This window comes from Aythya ferina (genome assembly GCF_964211825.1).
Source record: "Aythya ferina genome assembly, chromosome: 1".
NCBI lineage: Eukaryota > Metazoa > Chordata > Aves > Anseriformes > Anatidae > Aythya > Aythya ferina.
Window position 1 is genome coordinate 110,504,274 of NC_140296.1, and position 20,949 is coordinate 110,525,222.

General features: G+C 43.9%; 1 protein-coding gene across 5 annotated transcripts in view; it reads right to left on the bottom strand.

The window, feature by feature from the left end:
* PTGFRN (prostaglandin F2 receptor inhibitor) overlaps positions 1-20,949 on the bottom strand; it is a 103,145-nt gene that overhangs the window by 20,460 nt on the left and 61,736 nt on the right. For all 5 annotated transcript variants that reach the window (XM_084507201.1, XM_084507202.1, XM_084507203.1 and 2 more), the window contains 5 exons: positions 17,797-18,162; positions 16,573-16,992; positions 13,630-14,013; positions 8,812-9,237; positions 1,764-2,183 (listed from right to left, as the gene is read on the bottom strand). In XM_084507201.1, the coding sequence (XP_084363327.1) occupies positions 1,764-2,183; positions 8,812-9,237; positions 13,630-14,013; positions 16,573-16,992; positions 17,797-18,162 (2,016 nt within the window). The remainder of the gene's footprint in view (positions 1-1,763; positions 2,184-8,811; positions 9,238-13,629; positions 14,014-16,572; positions 16,993-17,796; positions 18,163-20,949) is intronic.

Genomic DNA, 20,949 nt, shown 5'->3' on the forward strand with positions numbered 1-20,949 from the left:
ATAGCTCACAGGTTTCCCTCCGAACCACGAATATTAATAGCCTCTTGCCAAACCTTTTTGGGGGGAGTTCAAAGTGACATAACGCAAACAGTGTTGGCAGAGCTACCAAGCACCACTTTCGTGCAGGAAAGCCCCCATGTCAGAGCTTGCAGGGGGGAGGTTTGGGCCAGATTTCATCCCTCATGGTTTCTTGCATCAGCCCTTTGTAAGTCTTGCTCTCCCACGATGTCTGATTTAAACAATAAGAGCAGCAAGGCTGAAGCTACAGCCCACTAAAACCGTATCTCTAGAAGACAAATCTACAGCAATACTCAGCTGTGACACTGTTACTCCAAGAGCCTTTTGGAACATATGCAAACTAATAGGATATTTTCAGAACAGTAACTTACCATAACACTGAAAAGCCAACTGGGATGATCTAGAACTGAACAGGCACTGAGCTGAGTCCCTGTCCTCTCTTTGCCCAGCTTAGGTCAGGCTGTGTCTTCAATAGGGTTTGTATGGGGATGATACACTTCAGAACTTCTTACAAAGTGAAGTTCTCACTGCACAGATGCCCCCTACGTTCAGCTCTTGTCCTTTTCCTTGCACACCAGCTACAGAGAAACTGAGGTTTTAGAAATAACCTGGTGGAGAATGATTACCTTAGTTATGGAGGCAACCAGAAGTCAAGCTGCTCTAGCCTAGTCACAGCTGCTTCTTCCTAAAACCCTTCAGTCCCATATTATATGCAGAGTAATTCAGTTCACGAAGAATAAGGGATGTGAAGAGAGACTTCCACCCAAGCTGTGTTTGTGAATAGCAACAGGGGGGTGCAGGAGGTTTGAGATAAGCAGCTGAGCAGAGAGCTCCAACACAGGATGCACCCTTGGGCTACACCAAGAGCTCTTTAGAAGTGTTCAAGTCATCACGAGCTTGGTTTATCAAATCACAAGATGAAACTCTCACTGCCATTACAAAAACAACTCTGCAACAGTTCCCAATCACGCGGCATGATAGGAAGTCAGCGTTAACACGCACCTTGACGATTCAAACCAATACTGCCCCACTTTCTCTCACCCCCATAATATACCAGGACAGGCACACTTCCCTGGGAAAACCCCACCAGGCGGGGTTTGTTACAAAGGTGAGGGTTTCAGCAAGGATGTGGGGAACAGGATGCACATCTGGGCACTGAAATTCATTCCAACTTGTGGAGCTTTGCAAACCATCCACAAGAGGCCTTAAAGGTCTTCAGCAGCAGGATATACTTGCTGAGATTGTTGAAAAATTGCCATTGCCTTGACCTCACCATTTTCTGCAATTATATCAACGAGAAGGTGTGCTCAGGCAATTTAATGCTATGCTAATGAAGTTTGTTTTGGAACAGAAATCCACTTTATATTAATACTCTTCCAAAGTGGTTGTTACCTAACAGCAACCTAGCAATGAATCTGGCAAATGTGGCAGCAATTATTCCATACTGAGAACCAGCTCTGAGCCTGCAAGACCATAAAAGCTGAATTAGTAAAGGAAGAATTAGTTATAATCGTAACCTTTGGGTTATTGAATGTCTTTCTGTAAACAATTTGTAACACAAAGGATGCAAGTACCACCAAAGGAGACAAGGAAAGCTCCCAGCCATCACACCATCTGGAGAGCCTTTCAATTTCTAAAATAGCAGGTATTGCCCAGAGACAGGGAAACCACTGGAAGGGTGTCACAGAACTCCCTCCCCTTCTGGCTCAGACACACACACACACACACACAAATGCTACACCAACCTGATGTCTGGAAGTCTATCTGGATGGGGTTGGATAAGCCATTCACTGCTTCACGCCACATGCCACCACCACCTGGAGACCAGGCAGTCACCACACAGCGGTAGAGCCCAGCGTCAGAAATTTGGGTTTGATACATCCTGTAGCGGAACTCGTTCTCCTGCACCTTCTCCAGAACCACGCCATCCACACGGGTCTGGTCCGTCCAGTCTTCCAACCGCACCACTGAATCCTGGTTCAGGGAAATTATGCGAGTGGTTCCATTGGGATTCGACTGATCTGTCAGTGGCTTCTCTGCCGTGATGAGGACAGAATAGCGTGGCGTCTTGATGTTTTTCGAGGACACTTTGCATGTCATCTCAAAGGTGTGGCCTGCCACGAAGAATGGCTTCAGTTTCACCGCCTCCACAGTCAGCGTGTAATCTGAAGGGGGAAGGAAATAAGCAACAAGGAAGGGGTTAATAAGTAGTGCAGTTATTGCTGCACTTGTTCATCTGGAAGGTTACTAATAAGCAAAATGCTTTTTTTGCAGAGACAAATCCCAGCACATTTATCTAAACACACATGGACATCCCAGAATGCTACTTAACAGCACACAACAGCTTAGGTCGAAATGCAAGGATTCAAACAAACACCATACTCTGAACAGATGATGCAACACACAGGACACAGCATAACCTCCAGGACATTTTTATTTAAGAGTATGGATACTAGTCAGATGAGACTTGGAGCCCCAGTTTGATGTTGGATCTGGAAAAGCCCCATCAGCGACAGAGTACAGGGACGCTGATGAAGTACTTGTGACTAGTGACAACAGCTGCCACTGACTGAATCTGCAGCACTTAGTAGAGCTGCTTTTTATTTCTCTTGAAAAATTCACCCTAACAGCAATCCAGACACATTGAGCTGAACCCCTCAAATCATGACAAGATTGCATGACAGGAAAGTTGGCGTTAACATGAGAACCCATTGCCTCCAGTACACTCATACACACACTGCTCTCGAAGAGGTCAGCACACATCTGCCTCCACAAATGCTCTTTTCACTCGTTTCTAGTGCATTCACCTGATTACAAGCCTAACACAGACCTTGATGTGTCCCCAGCAGTTTGGCACCAGCAACGCTTACTACTTGATTTCATTCCCTTCAGCATCCTCCAAGTATGCGGGCTCTCAATCCCAAGAATCCCTTAATTATAGGGTTTGGGAAAATTATACATCTAGGAGCAAAGCCTCAAGACAAAAAAAAAAAAAAAAAAAAAAAAAAAGTCACAGTGAGAAAATGAGAAAATGAAGAGTGCCTGAAATTATATCTAGATAAAAGGAAAGGGAGTTGTTATTTTCCTGGCATTGTGATGAAGAGACATCCTGCACATCCAGGTTCTTCCTTAGGAAAGAAGGGCTGGGGCAGAGCACACAGCTTACAGCAACATCCCATAGCAGCAGTATTGCAAGAACTTGGCCAATGCAGCTTTCTGGACTTCACTACAGCATATTCTCCTTTCCCCTTCTTATGAAAAATGGGTCCAGACGCATCAAACAAAATCTCCACACATCACCCTTACGCAAGGTGAAACTTCTCAGGATAAGGAAAATAAGCGATGGTAAGATTGCAACGCTTTCCCCAAAGTGAACTAAATGAAGTAATATTTATGCCCTCCCCATAAGAGCAATGAGATACTTGTCAAGATTACATTTTGCAGTGTTTTGCCTTCAAGCAGCAGTTTTCACAATGAGTAAACACGGCCCGCAAGATGAGAAACCTGGTATGACAACTTTAAATCGGTACTGTATAAAGCAGATCACAGTACAAAGCTATATAAAGAAACAGCAGGGGCAGCATCAAGTGGTCTCGCTGAGCACAGAATTATTTGATACTCCACACCAGCCCCCCTTGTACTTCCACCCACTAAGCAAGTGGGAATGTAAGGGTTGCACATTTAAGCACTGAGGGTACAATCACAATTGAAGTTTTGTGTGCATGCATCCCCTGCTTCTCCTGGGTGAGAGCTCATCTCACATCTGATTCCAGACTTCAGATCTGTTTTTCTCATTCTGTGCCCTGAGACTCTGATAACACCCTCTTTATAAGATGGTAGCTTTTGGGATCCCAGCACAAATCAGCTTGCCTCATATCTTAGGAATATAGCCTACAATCATACTTTTGCCCCAAAAGCAGCACAAACAGCTAACCATACTTCTCTGCCTTACTGCTGCTCACTAGACCTTGTGAGAAGGCTATGGGCAAAAAGTTTCCTGATGCAAATGTCCACTGTGCTTCTGATCTCCATGTCAGAGAGCTGAGTCCTGGACACTGAAAAAGAAATCTTGCACTTGGTCTCTCATACATGTACATAAGGAAAATACCTTAATGTGACAAGAACAGTACAGATGTAGCTGAGAAGCTGCAACCCTCCCTACCATCTGGGCTGCAAATGGAATACTTTAACTATTCTCTGAGACACAGGTCAGGAAGCAGCACACAGGGAACTGTGTCTTGTCCCCAGCAAGGACCAACCCAGCTTTGTTCCCAGTTGTTGTTTTCTTGGCTTCCTATTTGAGGGCAACAGAAAATGCTGCTTTGACCAATTATTTTTGTTAAATAAAAGTAGTAATGGTAGCATGAAAACGCAGCAATGTTGTCTGTAGAGTTTGTGGAAGAGAACATCTGAAGACCTGCAGTACAGCTGGATAACAGTGGTTGAATACAAAAGGGTTAGAAATTAGGATGCTGAACAAAGGACTGGGAAACATCCTTCTAGAAGTCCTTGCATAGGATTTTTCTACCTTTAGAAAAAACCCAAAGCCCCTTCATCCTTTACGTTGGATGAATACCACAGAAGGCAGAGGCACATTCTCTTATGTGAGAACATAAGAAATGCAAACCAGAATGGAGAAGGGGGCATGATAAACAACACCCAGAGGTGCTGAAGTGTTTGTTGTTTGCTAGAAAGCAAAATATAGGCCAGAGAGGTCAAAGAACATTTTCTTTCCAAGAACTACAGCTTGATACCTCTTTTCTAATCTTCTGAGAATTGACAAGAAAGCAATGTCTGTGTCTTGACCACTACTGTGTACACTTGCCCCTCCATGCAGGCACACACACACAGGCAAGAGCCTCTCTGTCCTGTGCAGAGTCTCACCTCCTTCTCAAAAAGCTCTGTGTAAGAAAAGCAGGACAAAACATACCCCTGTCCATCGCACACAGGAGGCTGCAATCTGCAGAGTTTGTTGGAAAACACTAGGGGAAGAGAACCTATATAAACCATACCCAAAGCTCATAACCAGTTTGGGTCCTATTACAAGACAGAGGGCTAGCAGAATAAGAAATCCTGGCCAAATTATTTAGATAAAAATTGACCAAACTGTACTTTGGAGCTTGGCAGCATGTGCTGCTGCCTTCCATCCCGGGCCACTCCAAGTGGCTAACCCACACTAATTCTCTTGCTGCTCCCTTCGACTAAGCGTGTGCTCAGCTTCAAGGATGCTTCCTGGGAAATGACTGAAAACAGTTTTCACCTAATCTGTCAGTCCAATTGCTAGAGAAGCCTAGCAGCTAAAGGGCAAGGAAACAACAAACATGTTCCCTGTGCTCCACCAATTCCAGTCTGAAAAGAAGCAGCAGCCACAAGTAACTAATCTCAGAGCCTAATGCCTTGTCAGCAGCGCTAAGTAACACCATCCCAATATTCGTAAAAGCTGCTTCATCCCCCAGTGCACTGAACAAGATTGGAAGTGGAGGGAATGCAGCAGACATTAAGGTAATGACAGTTTTGCCTTCGCAGGAGGCGGCGGCTGTATGGCACCCCACGGTACAATCGTAGGCCCAGAAGCTTGGATACCACGAGCACTGAAAGCACAGCCGGCACGCTGCGGCCTACACCACGGCCTGACACATGTATACACGAGGCAACTGCTCTCACTGCTGCACACACCCCCCCCTATGTCGCCTTCACTGCCCTGCTCAGCTCCTAAGCAATGAGTACAACCACTTGGTCCTCGTGCAGCCAGGGGAAGAGGAGCCCAGGGGCTCCTGGCTCGTGTAGCTACTGTAATGCACTAGCTTGTTCTCAGGCCCAAATTGGCACGTAGCGTGACGGAGTGGTGCCACAGGGATGGGGATTTCTCTGCATGTCTGTACTGAGCAGTGTGTTACACACCAGCAATTGCAAAGACAAGTGGGTAGAAGAAATATCACCTGCTCCCTGCTCGCAGGACTTTCTGCAAGATGAAGATGCCCTTGCTCCCCATTAAACTTAATGGAAGGTCCTGAGCAAACGTTTAGGACCAGTAACATTCTGTTAAATACAATTACTTTGCAAATTAAAGACAGAAGTATTAACAAAACCCCAAATAATAGTATCTTTGGGATATGGAGTTTCAATTAAAAGATAATGCTCTCTTTTGCTAAGGCTTTCATGCAGATCTAAAGCTGACAACACTGGTTTAGGAAACGAGCACTGATTCTGCATTCCACTGCTAACAGCACCTTTGTTTTAAATGTAGGTAGCACTCACACTCCAACTGATATATAAAATAATCTTTTCAAACTATCAAACTTCTGTGTTCAAAATAATCTACAGAACCAGTCAAAAAAAAAAGTTTCCCTGCCTTCCCTTACCCCTTTATAAAGTACAAATCCCAGGTAGTAAATAATCTGAATACAACAACACATTTGATGCTTTCATATTTGGGACAAAGATGCTTTGTTGCCATTGATGGGGGGCATTGGGTAACAAAATAAAAAAGCAAAGAAACAGAAATCAGGCAGACCATGTCAAAAGCAATGGTGATGTGCAATCAGCACTTGCAGAGCTGAATAAGCAGAATGACGCATGAGCTTTATTACTCCCAACGGATAGAACAGAAGAAAAAAAAAAGGATAAAAAGCCTCAAGTGAAAATGGGCAAGCATACAATTTATTATAAAACACAAGGAAAAAGGGCTTTGACATCCTCGTGTGATGTTTACATTTCAAGCCAAGGCCTGTTATCCTCAACACCCCTCTACTGACTGCCCCACGGATGCAACAAAATCATTTCGCCTTTCTCTGATACTCAGAGTGAGATTTTTCAAAGTCAGATCTCTCTGAAGTCCTCTCCACCCCCAGCACTGCTCTAAAGTTAACACAGACAATGCAAATAGTGAAATAGTTGGAAGAAAAGCCTCTATGTAGGCATAAGCTATCCAAGGAACAGGCAAATTTCGGTTCTCTCCTTAGGCAAACACGTGGGAGCCTGGCTGCTTGCTTTTATAAGCATTGGGAGCAATTCGGGACTCAAATCACCAGAGATACTTGTCAAAACAACAGTCAGAGAGCAGAGGCAGCAGCACATTAACTCCTTCATAGTTGGTGCTGCACCACCAGGCTCACAGCCCCGTTTGGAGCCTGCAGGAACCAGCTGTGACTGGGGTCAGGGCGTGCAGGGAACGGCATCTGGGGCCAGATTGCTGGAAGAGCATGGCAGGGAGTGGAAGGGAAGAAGGGGGAAATCAAGCCTAAATATTTCCCCCTCCATACATACATATGTGTGTGTTTTTTTTTCAGGAGAAGAATGTTTGTAGGAGAGTTTGCTTTCACGTCGTAAATACCCCAGCTCTGAGTTTTGCCAACAAACGTACTTTTCAGCATGGGGACTGTAACATTTACATTTGTGTGGCAAAATTAGCAGAGTTTTTGGAACAAAACCAGAAACAAGGGAACGTTCACACCTGTCACGGTTTGTTTTCCCTCAGAAATGTCAACACAGGCTGAGACTTTTCAACTCCAGCTGGTTTCTCTAGCTGCTCTGAAGGCGGTGATCCATTACGCGTGCATGCACACACACACAGCTATGGCATAACTGAACTGATTGTGACCGGCATTCGCCATTATTGAGGGATCTCATTCCTGCTAGAGAAGCCAGCTCCTAACAAAAAAGGAAATACCCTTTCTGTGGACCAGACTTGGTCTGGGGTTGAAGAAAGTCTGAACAAGCAGCCTGCCATTTTCTGTCTCCACTGGAACAAAATCACAGAAGTTCTCCAGTTCATATAAAGATAATGCCTGAACAGATTTAAATTCATTTAAGACTACATGTCTTTGAAACGGTCATCTGTCTATAGCTACTTGAGCTAGACCGCTCAACAAATCTGTGAGGTGCAAGGACAGCTTAGCTAATTGCTGTTTTTGTTGTTGTTGTTGTTTTGCTTGTTTGTTTGTTTTTTTGTTTTTGACAAAGATGTTACATCCTAGGCTACCCCATTCCTTCTTCCCCCATTCAGCAGTCCCCTCTTACATGGCTTCACACGTAAGCCAAAAGGATATCACTCTACTGGACAATCAGGCTACAGGAACCCGCTTTATACCAAGTGATTCAGGTACCTTTATTTAGCTCCTAAGAAATGCTCCCAAGGACTGTTGAAATACTGACCAAAGGGCAGTTCACTTCTGTCAAAAAGAGGCCTAGGTCCAAGCAAAGCACTGAATGACTTTGCTGTCACATGCTTTTTTTTTTTTTTTTTTTTGATGCTCTGGTACTACTATGCTCATGAACATACTCAAAAGTGCCCTTTAAACACATGCTTATAATTACAAGTTGGTATAGAAAAAAACAAACAATCAAAAAAAAAATGCTATCAAACTGACAGTAAGAGATGACTTAAAGTGAGTGACATTCCTTTTTTAACCCAAGACAGCCTCGTTGCAAGCAACAAGATGCATCCTAGAGATACTGAAATACTCTGGGTCATGAAAGCGAGCAGTGACCCCAGCATTACTGCTGGATACACCCTGTCACAATGACAGCCTGGTTCCTCTAAGTCTCAGCGCAGTTTGAGCAAAGGATCTGTTTCGCACTTCCACTCCAAGCTGTTGCACAAAACTGGTCAGTGCTGTTTACTAATTATTTAACTGCAAAAATATAGGTCTTTACACAAAGTAATTTTTCTTCTTCATAACACAGAGACACATTTCCAAAAGCCTTTTGTAGGCCTTCTGCATGATGGATCTACTCAAGAGAAAACTATCTTAGCTTTCCAGGACTTCCAGTGAATAGGTGCAAGGTTCCTACCTTGTGTAGCCCATAAAATGCTGACAGGTGCAGAAGTCACGTCTTTGCTTTTTACCCAGCTGTTGTTGCGGTGCCTGCTCCATGCAGAGATGACACAGAAATAATCCCCTCTGTCACTTTCTGAAGTCCACTGGATCCGTAAACTGAAGGTGTCAACAGCCTTTTTAGAGAAGATTATTTCCCCGTTCTGAGTCCGCTCTCTGCTCCTGTCCCCGAGAAGTAGAGTCCAGTCTGCATCCATGGTGGCCAGCAGTTCCTCTGTCGCAACATCGTCACCGGGCAGGTGCTCCTTGTAGTACCATGAAACTGTGAAACGGATGTTTGCTTCGGTGTCCTGGGCGTTTGTGATCCTGCACTCCAGCTCGGTGGGGTCATCTGAAAACTTGGGTGTTTTAGATGCATTCAGGAACACCTCATAATCTGGCTCTGTGGGAGAGAAAACCCACAATAAAGAAGTGAGAAGATACAAGCAGAAAGGAGCAAGTGGCAAAGCTTAATGTTAAATAAGATACTGCTAACTGCTAACATCCAGTTTGTGAAAGCACATGGTCCCAAAGCCAAGTGCCAGAACATCTATTTTTCTTACAAGAGCTGGTGATTGGGAACTTGGACTCTAGCTCTCAGACTTGTACTGGTGTGAAGTGAGCCACCCTAGGCCTGAATTTCCAAACAGGACTTGTGTGTCTTGTCAGACCGTTTCAGAAAGATCAGGACAAAGTGATTTTATTGAGCAAAATCATTCCCTTCCTTAGGCCTGGCCCCAAGAACCCACAGTTGTTTCAGATATCCCGCCACTTTTGCACCTGTCTGAAGGCCTCCAGCAGCCAGAAGACCAGTTACACTCTGTCTTTGCACTGTCCAGAGCCATCCCATCTCCCCAGTTTGTCTCCAGGATAAGAGTCCATTTCCCATCCTGAAATGCCACCTTCTCTGCACTTAACATCCCATCATCTCTCTACAGCATGCAATGAATGTTAAACATCTCACCCACCCGTCCACCCAAATCAGGGGGCATCAGTGCCACTGGCCACGGGCAGCACAAACAGCAGCGTGCAGTAAATTTCAGCAGGCATCATAATAAATAACAAGTAGGTTAAGCCAACAATGTGTATATCAAAAGATATCAGAAGAGCTCCACAGAACAAAGAAGTAGATGCTGTACAGCTGTGAGGCTAGAAACCCTGAGGCTTGAAAAGGATCGCCTGAAATGCACGGGTTAAGATTGGGGCTGCTGTATTTAAATCTAAAATAGCTGGCTGTCCAAAGCCTAAAAGAGATAAGGCAGCCACATGACTATTTTCTCTTGGACTATGGAGATAGTAAAGGAAAAAGATTACAGCAAGGACCTCTCACCACAAAGGAGATACATGTTTATTTACTAGCATTAGAATATTTTTCTCTCTTGCTGCCTACTATTATTCAGAAAAAATACTAGCCTTCCAACTGTTCAGCCAATACTCATCACATGGATTTTGTATTATAAGCGTATTCAGTGCTCTATATTTATTTCTTGCTTTATGTTGTATTTGGCATTTTGCCCTCCCAGAAACAATTAACTGAAGCTATAATTGGGACAGAGAAGGCAATCCAAGGCTAAAACTTAGACTTAGCTCACCAGTGAGCCAAGATAATAAAACATCTTAATAGAGCTGCTGCGCTAATGTGTGTGCACATGCACTTTTGGACTTGGGATGCAAATGAAGGAAACAATTCTATTCAAGCAACCTGGCTGCTGCCACGCCAGCTTGGAGAAAGGATCTCTCGCCACTAAGTGTTCTGCATGCAGGCATGCAGTGTCCTTGCATCTAGCCAGAACAAGGGCATACAAACAGACCAGACGCCGGAAGATCTAAATCACTGAGTTTCTGCAGTGCTAGGTAACAAACGTAAAGGTATTGCTCACCTAAGTCCAAAGTACCTACTGTTGGCAGCAGTACCGCACAGCTGTATAGCACTGTGCTTCTTTATTCTGCGAAGCTCTCCTGATATATGCATCTCTGACTGTTAACCTACTTTGTGTTTATTATGATGCCTGCTGAAATTTACTGTACACTAGCTCACTATGCACTACATAGTGAACATAAGCATAGATTTTTGCAGACTCTCGGTATGAGTAATACAAAATAAAAATTCACTCAATTCCTCTGCTGCAACCAACTCATAGATTATTAATGGTGGCCAAAATCCATTTTTGGTGCAAGCAAATCCCCACAGATCCTACAGCTACTCTACCCTTCCTGTCTCATTCACAAAAGACCAGTCTTCTCCAGGGCCTCATGATATATTGCACACACTCTGCAGTTTTCTTATTCCCCCTTGACTCATCTTCACCACCAAAACAGGCGGCAGTCAAGACCAATTAATATTTTCACAGCAACAAAGACTAAAAGAGCCGAAACTCTTCTCAGGATAGGAACACAGAAAGGAAAAAGCTGCAAGAAAGTCAAGTTCTTCAATAATCACTTCAGGTTGTTTTATTTGCGGGGAGGGAAAGGACCGCTAAGAAGAGAGTCTTGGCTTTGACAGCACCACTCCAGATAGGCGCTTCACCCTGACAGACATTCAGACAGAGGATTTAGAAAGAATAAAAGGCTGGCTGGATAAACCTCATTCCTCCACTCTGTCAGCTGTCAAAGAACAGCCTCACTGACAGTTCAATGACTTAATACCCCAGCAGCTCTTAACTTCCATTAAGAAGGAGGAGTTGGTGAATTCTGGATGCAGCTGAAAACCTCAAATGCTGAAAAATTATTCTACTTTCCTTTGTCCTTAGCAACCAAGCGTCTGCCGAGGAGTAGATTTTATTCTCTCCTTTCCCCAGATAATACCCAATTGGAATGGAAAAAGCAAGGAATAGTTCTACAGGCACTGGCAATGTAAAAGAATATGTGAGCACATGGTGCACCTGTATGTGCATGAACACGTGTGTGCACATGCACGTACATGGGGAAAGGGGCGAGCTCGCAGAAGCTGAATGTGTAATCAAATGGCTGAAGAATGAAAACAAAGACTTATCACTTGTGCACTTACCTCTAGCACACATTGCAAGTATGCAAGAAAGAGCCACAGCTCAACTGCTCTGTACAATGCCAAATTGCAAAATTACAATGTTTATCACTGGAATTTAACCTTGTGGCTACAGCTATTTATTTCTGATAAACAGACTCTCTATATGCTGAACCCATTCTGTCCTTTTGTGTTGGAGGAACTCTGCCTTTGTAACTGGGCAGTACCATCAGACTGATTACAAGAGGCTCCAAATGAGTACATGGAGAACGTTTAGGCACAGATGCTTGCATCCAATAAAAGCTGGGAACAAACATCAAGTACGACAGCTCTGCCAGTTCTCCAGTTCACATCTAGGTTCATCCATGCTTCCAACACAAACAATCCTTTGTGAATTTCAGCAGGAAAAAGGTGGAAACGCCTTACCTACAGCATCCTGCAACACCATCCTGAGTTACATTGCTTATGAATTGAAGTTACTCTTCTCTCATGATTAAACTAGAAGATAACATAGGAAGGCTAACATACCCTTAAAAAGCCAGACTTTTTAGAAGTTTTGCTGGAGTTTCATTTTTAGCATTTCTCAGAAGCAACTTTGTTTCTAAGCATATTTGCATAAAGAGAGACAGCCAAAGCTTAATGTTCAGAAAGGATAACGCAAAGTAAAATATCTACAGTCTTCAGCATGTGTATGATCCAGTAGATCTCCAAAACACATTTTTTTTCAGGGCGGGGGTGTAGGGAAAGATATTGTCAGCCTGCTCTTGTAGGCCAGGTAGATTAGACAAGCCTGTTGAACCTCTGACCTCCACTTCAGCTTCTGTTCTGTTTAGAATGAACAACTGCTAAACACAACTCTTCCTAAGCACAGCCCCCTTGTGAAGAAAAAAAAATATATAAAAAAAATGATGGTATTAGAGGTACAAGAAGGGAAATAAGAAGGGAAAATAACTATGAACAGCTGGGGAATGAAAGAAGGAGAGGATAAAGAGATCATCAAATCGCTGTTTAAGTAGATCTTTTTTTTCCCACTAGTGACTTAAAAGAACTTGCTGCAAAAATGTTGCAGTAACTTAAGGAACCCATACATTCAGGTGCACAAATAATCCTTTGTGTTCTCAAAAGGACAAAAACCCACTCATGTCTAGAACTGAATGATCAAAAATGCACCAGAGTGGGATATTAAGTACTGCGGGAAGACCTACTTTAGTGGTTACTGTGCTAAACAACACTTCCAGAATTAAGCTCTTAGCCAGGTCTCTCTTGTTCAGTCATACTATTCAATAGTGTGGTCTCCTAAAATAGACTTGCCTGTCGAGGGAAGAGAATAAAGCAGTATAAAATCCCATCCCATCCTAAATCTATCGGTAGGATGTGGTGTGTCTTTAGCGATTAAAACAAAGAAACAATTTGAAAGATATTGCAGTTCATTATGAAGTTTGCATCATAAATAACTATATGGCAAATGACTCAAAAATGATGGGAACCATGTGGTATCACTGCGTTTGGAGCTCAGAAAGAACACCTGCTGCAGTATCAAAGCCCTGCTGACAGTACACGGGAAATGAAAGGGGACAATATGATACCAAGGTAGCTTCAGCCCCTGGAAAATAAGGTGGACTTTTAAGCTCTGTTTCCCAGTTACAGACAGTTCAGTGATACCCTAAAGTCCCAAAATATACAAGCCCAGAGAGAGAGATGATACATGCAAATGTGGAAGAGATGAGATCCTGCAAGGTCCTTTCCCTTTTCTGATAGGAAGAAGGAATGCATGGTACAATATCCATGAAGTTTGCGAGCAGAATCACTCACCTAATGCAGTCACCACCACACTGACTGGCGCAGATGTCCTCTCCACCACTTTATGCCAGCTCCCGTTGTGCAGCGGTACCCAGACAGCTGCTTGGCAGAAGTAATACCCAGAGTCCTCCACACCCACATCACGCACCAAGAGGCGATAGGAATTCCTATCGACATGGCTCAGGCTGATTAGAGTTGAATCACTGACAACAGAGTCATGGTCCATGCTCAGCAAAACCTGAGCATCTGACAAGGTGTCGTCGGGTGACCCAGAGAAATACCACGTCACCTCAGCCTGGAAAATACCACTCCTGTCTGTTGTGATGTTGCAGGTAAGATCCAGGGAGTCTCTTTCAGTCACGGACAGATTGCTTGTTGAGATGAGCACATCTAGAACTTGGAAATGAAGAGAGAAAAATTCAAACAAAAAATAAAACATTGCTTTTATTAATATTTTAAAGAGCCCACTCACTGTAAATTATGCAGACCTTCACTTTCTATTACAGAATTTTCTCAAGTAGCTCAGTAGCCCCACTTTCAAGCACCCCTCGACTGTTGTGCTGCATCATTTATTATAAGACAAGCACACATTATCAAGCAAGCAAGGGATCTTTGATAAGGGTGGGAGAAAGAAGGAGAAGAGAACAGTGTTTCTATACCTCAACAACAACTGGTCTGTGAAGGCTTTGTCCTAACCACAGACTGTACACCACCCTCACACAGGAAAAAATGAAGGATATTTATTCTCACAGGAGAGTCAAGGTATTTGGGGACTCTCCCAGAATGGAAAATGTCCACTGAAACCACGAGGCCCTACACCAGAACTGTAGCAGCTCTTCTCAGTAGTTCCACTAGTCCTGCCTTAACCAGGCAGCTAAGAGCAGATCAGTGATTTCTATGTAAAGCCATGTTCTAGTACCTAATACATACCCATCTGTAAAAGCTTTCTAGGACTATCACCAGAAACTAGAGACAGTATAGAAATGCCAAACTGTTTTTCTGAGTGGCCACAACTATTGCCAATAAAACCAAGCAGTACTCATCTCACTGCTCACCACTCAATAGCACAGAACAGACTGAATCGAGCCTCTCCTGAGAGGTAAAGCCAAGTCCCCTATCTGATGAATGCCTCACCGGGACTGGAAACAGTAGGAAAGCCTAGTTAATTTAAGAGACTAGTTAATTTAAATGCCAGAATACAAATCAAGAGCCCTCTGAAAAGTTAAGAGCAGTGTTTCTCCAAGGAGCACCTCTGATCATGCACTAGTGACCGGCATTCAGAACCTGGCAGGATAATCACGGAGAGGGACTCTAAGAGAGTTTACTTGTATGTGCCTTCTCAAGGCTCCTTTTTTGGTTGCAGAAGTGCCTGAAGGCCTCACTTAGGATTATATTCCTCTAGTGCAAGGCGCTATTAAAAAAGACATACAGGAACAAAGTCAGGCCGAAAGAGTTCATGATTTAAGGACACCAAAGTAGATGGAAGAGTAATTCCTTTTTGCAAGTAATCTGTGCTACTTATGCAAGTAGTTACACAAGTAGCTTTGCGCATGACTATTTTTTTTTATGTTAGATAATAATTTCTGTTATTATTTTTATTTTATTTCTACAAATTCAACCCTACAGTTTACAGCAGGTAAGAAGGGAGGGGGAGGCTAGAAAGCTTTCTTGCTCCTGACAAAGTGCCACTGCTGCCAATGACTGAGCTGAAAATGAAGGCCAAAAAAAACTTTACAAACCAAACAGGAGAAAAGAGACACAGACAGACAGAGGGAACATTAAAAAACTGCCCCATTAGGCACTGCTACTGGTCCTGGCCATCCTCATCCTGTTTTCTGCCCACCAACTTCAGCCAAATTCTCCATATGTGCAACAAAATAGAGGACTACAGCTACAGCTCTTAATCAGCTGCCCCTGTCTCAACAGAGAGTACCTGCAAGCTTTACTGTGTAACAGATACCCTGAAAAAGGGGCAGATTGATCCTGTCAAATCTCACAGGCTAAACACCATCAGGATACTAAAACTACATCCAAGGGAGCTAGCCAAAACCCAGCAGTTCTGACTTTTCCCTATATCAATCAGAAGATGACAAAAATGAAAAGATACCCTTATTGTCTGAATACTTTGAAAAAATACTGCCATAATCTCACATTTCTGAGACCATCATTGCCTGTTTTACCACCTATTGAGTGACAAGTAGCATCACCCCCTGCTTCCCCCCTCCAACTAGCAGTGGCAATGCTAATGCAATTAAGCGCTTAGTGCATCTGCTCCTGAAACCTACACAGACAGGGATATCTGGATATCCTCAGCACAGCACTATGTGTATTTCTGTCTCCTTAGTCAAGCATGCAATGATGCATTTAGCAGTGCCCGCCAACACAGCGGAGCCATCAGCCCAGTGATCCAGTGGTAGCGATAGAAATCAGAGGATAATTTGTCCTTTGAAATTATCCCTGCCTTTCTCTTTTCTGCCAATCTTTCTATGCCATTTTAATACACAACATTCACATCTGTCATGAATCACAGTCCACTTTCACAGGGGAAGCACAGCAGTTTAGTACTCTCAGATAACCTATGTTAATGATAGCACAGAGGGCAGGTTTAGGATGCTCGGGGTTAAACACAACACGATTTAAGAAATAGTGTAACCCGAGGAAGTGAACTAAGAATGAGATAAAAATCTCAGTCTAGGCACATCAGAGATTCCAGTCAGTCCTTCCATGCCATCATCCCCATTGCCCCCAGAATAAAAGCTAGCAAACTCATGCCAAGCATATGCTGTTAACCCAGATGTAAACAGGCCAGCTATCCAAACAGCACTCTAAGCTCTCCTGGAAAGGTGTCCTTATTTAGTTCAGCTTATCCAATTTCTGCTCTCAAGAAGCATCGCCTCCTGGGCACAGCACTGCAGTAGCTACAAGCCATGGCCCCAGCCCAGCTGTAACACTCACCAGTCCGCTGGATCGACACGCTTGCTATCTCCACGCTCTTCTCCTGAATCTTCTGCCATGAGCTATCTGCCCCTCTCACCCACTCGCTCACAAGACACCTGTAGGTGCCTGCATCCACCGATGAGGCCTGGGACACAGATAGTCGATACGTATCATTCGCTCCTGTGTCCAAGCGGATATCTCCATCACGGTAGCGCTCCTCATAGCCAGGGCCAGGCTGGAATTTGCCTTCGTGAGTCAAAGATAGGATGTCCTGCCAAGACAATCCACTTTTGATCTGCCAAGTCACGTGCAGGTGTGTGTGCTCCGGTGAGGTGGTGATTGCTGAGCAGCGCAGTTTGAAGGAGTCACCCTCAGAGAGCTTGAGAGATGTTGAAGAACGTGCTTTTGAACCGCTCACCCATAAGCCATCAGAAATTACTATTTAAAAAAGACCAAAATACACAAATATCATAAAAGGGAAGAAAGGAGAAAACACCCACAATGACCTGTTTGGATATAAAGCACTAAAACTACCACCTCTCCAATTGTTCCTTCTTCCACACAAATACATTCCAGGAACAAGGAAACTTGGCTGAAAATTCATTCGTCACCCCCTTTAAACATGCCATAACAAGCATTCAACTTCATTTACCCTACCCTCACTTCAATTTCTTATCCAAGTAATATCATTCAGACTATTCCGATCCAGAACCATCTTGATTTTCACGAGAAAAAGAGACAACACAAAGAGAAAAAACAGTCTCCCAAATTATTACTGAAGAACCCTAAATGAGAGAGCAAGGCTAGGACATAACTGCAGGAACAACATGCTAAAGATGAAAGGGAAGACTACTTCCCTCACAGAAAGATCTCTAAATGACACTAAATAAGAAGGAACGCAGGCGATGTTTTTACCTGAAGTTAGCCCCTCTTCCCAGAGGCTTAGTGACATTAAGCATTTGCAGACATCTTAGGAAAACACACTGCTTAGTTTTCCCATATTTATTTACATATTTCCTAGATAGAAAAGCAAAAGTGGTGTTCAGAGTAACAGGTCCCCTTTGCTTCTTTGCCTGGCTTGCCCTTGCTCCTATCATGCCTCCCAATTTTGGCTTCAGTAGAATCAAATAGGAAAAAAAAGATCACAATGCTCATAAGCAACAGAAATTCAACATCATTAAGGGTACATCTATAATCAATATCAAAAACAAACTTAGAGCACACCTCACTCTTCAGAAATACCTTTCACTTGGACCTCAGCATCATAATTTCCCTGAACGGTGGCATCAGTGCTGGGCGTGGAGCATTTGTATCTCCCTTGGTCAGTTGGCTGGATGTTTTTAATCACGAGTTCCACAGCATCGTTGCTGCTCCGTCTCAGTTTGATATCCCCGTGGCCCACGCGTTTTTGGTACTCCTCAGAGGTGAAGGTAGAATCCCAGGTACTCACTATCCGCACGAAGTCAGTCTCTCGGGCGAACTCCCAGTCAAAGTTCTGCTCGCTGGGTCCGTCGTAGTCACTCACGCTGCAAGGGATCGCCACCTCCGTGCCCAAGACTCGAATCAGAGGACCTTTGGGTACCCTCACAATGCGTCCCCTGCAGAAAGCTAGGTTGGGGAATAAGGAGAAAGAAAGCAGGCAGTTAATAAAGGAAATCACCAGGATAGCCTTTGACCAAAATAATGTGAAATACGGTAAGGTTGGGCACCCACCCTGCAGAAAGCTATAACTAGTAAGAGCAATCTTTCCCATTAACGTTTAATCTCATTGGAACAGCATGGGCAATCTTTGGTTCACTGCTTATTTAGTAATGTGTTAGGTAATGAAACACAGAGACGAGGAGAGAAGAATTTAAAGAGAAAAAAAAAAAAAAAAAGAGAACACTATTTAGCCACAGGTCCAGTGGTTAACAGTTTCCACCAGAGACAAAGTGGTAAGCCTCCAAGTGCCATGTTTCCACCAGAGGCTGAGAGAAATACACTTAAACAGCATTAAGTAGTGGTTTTCATTACTACAGTGATGGCATAATCTAATTGGGCATTTTTATAAGTCTTCCGCTGACATCAGTAGAGGGTTCAAAGAAGAAGTTCTAACTCTCCTTCAGCTTGACAGCCATAAGAATAGCAAGTTGACATTCTCCAAGCATGAAGTCACCTCTTCCCTACAGGATCAGGGCTTCTCTAATGCAGATGAGCTTCCCTGCCTTTCTAAGTGACTTTAAAGGAATTACTGATTTCCACAAACAGTGCTTGAATGGGTTTCTGCAACCACACCTGCTTCCAGCACACAATTCACCTTTAATGGAAGTCCCAGAACATGAGAGCAGGAGCAGAGCACACTCCCTCCAAAAGCACGGGGAAACAGTGTTCAGACTGTGTTTTCTGGGACCATCTAACTCAAAGGACAGAAAAACAACAGCAGTTCTCTGCTGAAGGCTGGCACAGCAACGTGTTATGCTTCAGGCAAAAGCACAAACCACTTAAAGTAGCCAGAGGACCTGGCAGATATAGAAAGAGACTTTTCTGGTTGATTTGGCTCTGTAGCTCAAAGAACAACCACAGTGTCTGCACGTGGATCTTGGCAGATTCTCACTTCAAGAAAAGCAAACGGCTTTCACTCTGGTTCCAACCAGAGAAACTTGTTCAGCAAGAGATGTACTACCAAAGTTCAGTCTCCAAACAGTAGCAACAAAATGCTTACCAATATTTGGCTGTGGACATGGATACCACAGCTCCACATCCACAGCAAAATGGCAGAGCAGGAGAACAGCAGAACAAGAGAAGCCAAAATGCTAAAGGGTAGATATTGCAAAAATCAAGTAGACCACCATAACTATAGCAGGAGCAGCTGGACCAAAAGGTTGATCTAGAATATCACTCAGGCAATGTCAAATTTAACCAAATAGCCCACATATGCATGAAGCCCAATAACTCACAACTGCTCTAATTCACCAGTTGAACCAAGGACTGACGCTGTCTTTACCTCTGCAGCTGGTAAGAAGAGGTAGTCCCCAGCATGTTCTTTGCCTTGCAGGCTGTTCATGTGCACAGGCTCGTTCCTAACAGCCCAGTTTCCTGATTGCCATGACTTTGTATAATTGACATTAGTATTTTATCACACTAACCCCAGTCTGCAATCAAAATATGTCTCTTACCCTCTTATACCCCTCTCAGAAGACTGCTGTAATGTACCTGATCAAGTGATTGCCTAGTCCTAATAAGAAGGCCAAACTTCTCTGCGTCTTTCACATGTGAGCAGGAGAGAAAAACCTTGACTATGTCTTGTCCCCTTGTTTAAGGGGATCTCTCTAACCACAAGCACCATATATTAAAATCCAGACTATGGAAAAACAACCAAAAAAAAAAAAAAAAAAAAAAAGATAGCTGAGGGGCTCCAGCCAATATATTCTCACCATGCCTTAAGATTCAGCCCCATTCAATCCTTCAGCTGATCCTCTTACAGAAAGCAGGAACAGCAGCAGGTAAGCTTTAAAGCACTGCCTGACTGCCAAAACAGCTTTGAACAGACCAGAGTGAGAAGTCAGCTCAGGATCCCAACTGAGGGCATTCTTTTTAAACGCTGTCTTCTCTCTAGAAAACGCTCTCCCGTGATGCTAAAACAAGCGGACAACACTGTTCTGCATGTGTCTTCAGCTGTAGACCCACATACCGTGCACTGCACTAATCCAATCTAGAGGTGACAAAGGCACACTGATGTGGCAAGGGCTACACGTTTGTGCTTTGGATTAGCACTGACAGCTCAGTTTCTCTTCCTTCCGAGGTTGCTAAAGACTCTCTGACATTTAATGAAGGTAGTGGTGATTAGCATCTTTGTAAGAGAAGGCAGACAAAAGGAAAGAGAAAGGGGAATAGGGATTCCTCTGTGAATCTGTTCAGAGTCGGTACCCTGCTGCTGCAAAGCCTATACCCTCTTCACAACAGTCCCAGAAGCAGGCAACAATTTTGGTTTTACAGGAAGGTGGAAGGCAGGCAGTGGAACAGCTGCAGGAGAGAAAAGGGACACCCTGTAACATTTTCTTATGATTTCCTGCTTCGCAAACAACATTTGTTACTGCTAAAAGAAAGGAGGGTTTTCATGAGGCAGGAGCACAGAGACAGCATCACGAGGTAAGAGGATGTGTACTTACTGCAGAGCACCTGCTGCGCCCTAACTGCCTGCAGGTAGGGAAGAGAGAGCACAGGGCTGATACTCGAGGGTGAGTTGCTATTCTAGGTGACCCAGGAGGCTCAGTGTCTAGCAACCCATGAATTCAGGGTTCTGCTTTTTGTCCCGTAGCAGTCAGCAGCAAGGATATCCCTAGCTGCTCAACAAGGTGTTGTGTTCTTCGCTGTGCATTAGGGATTAACGTCTCATGTAACTGCAGCAGAAGGCAC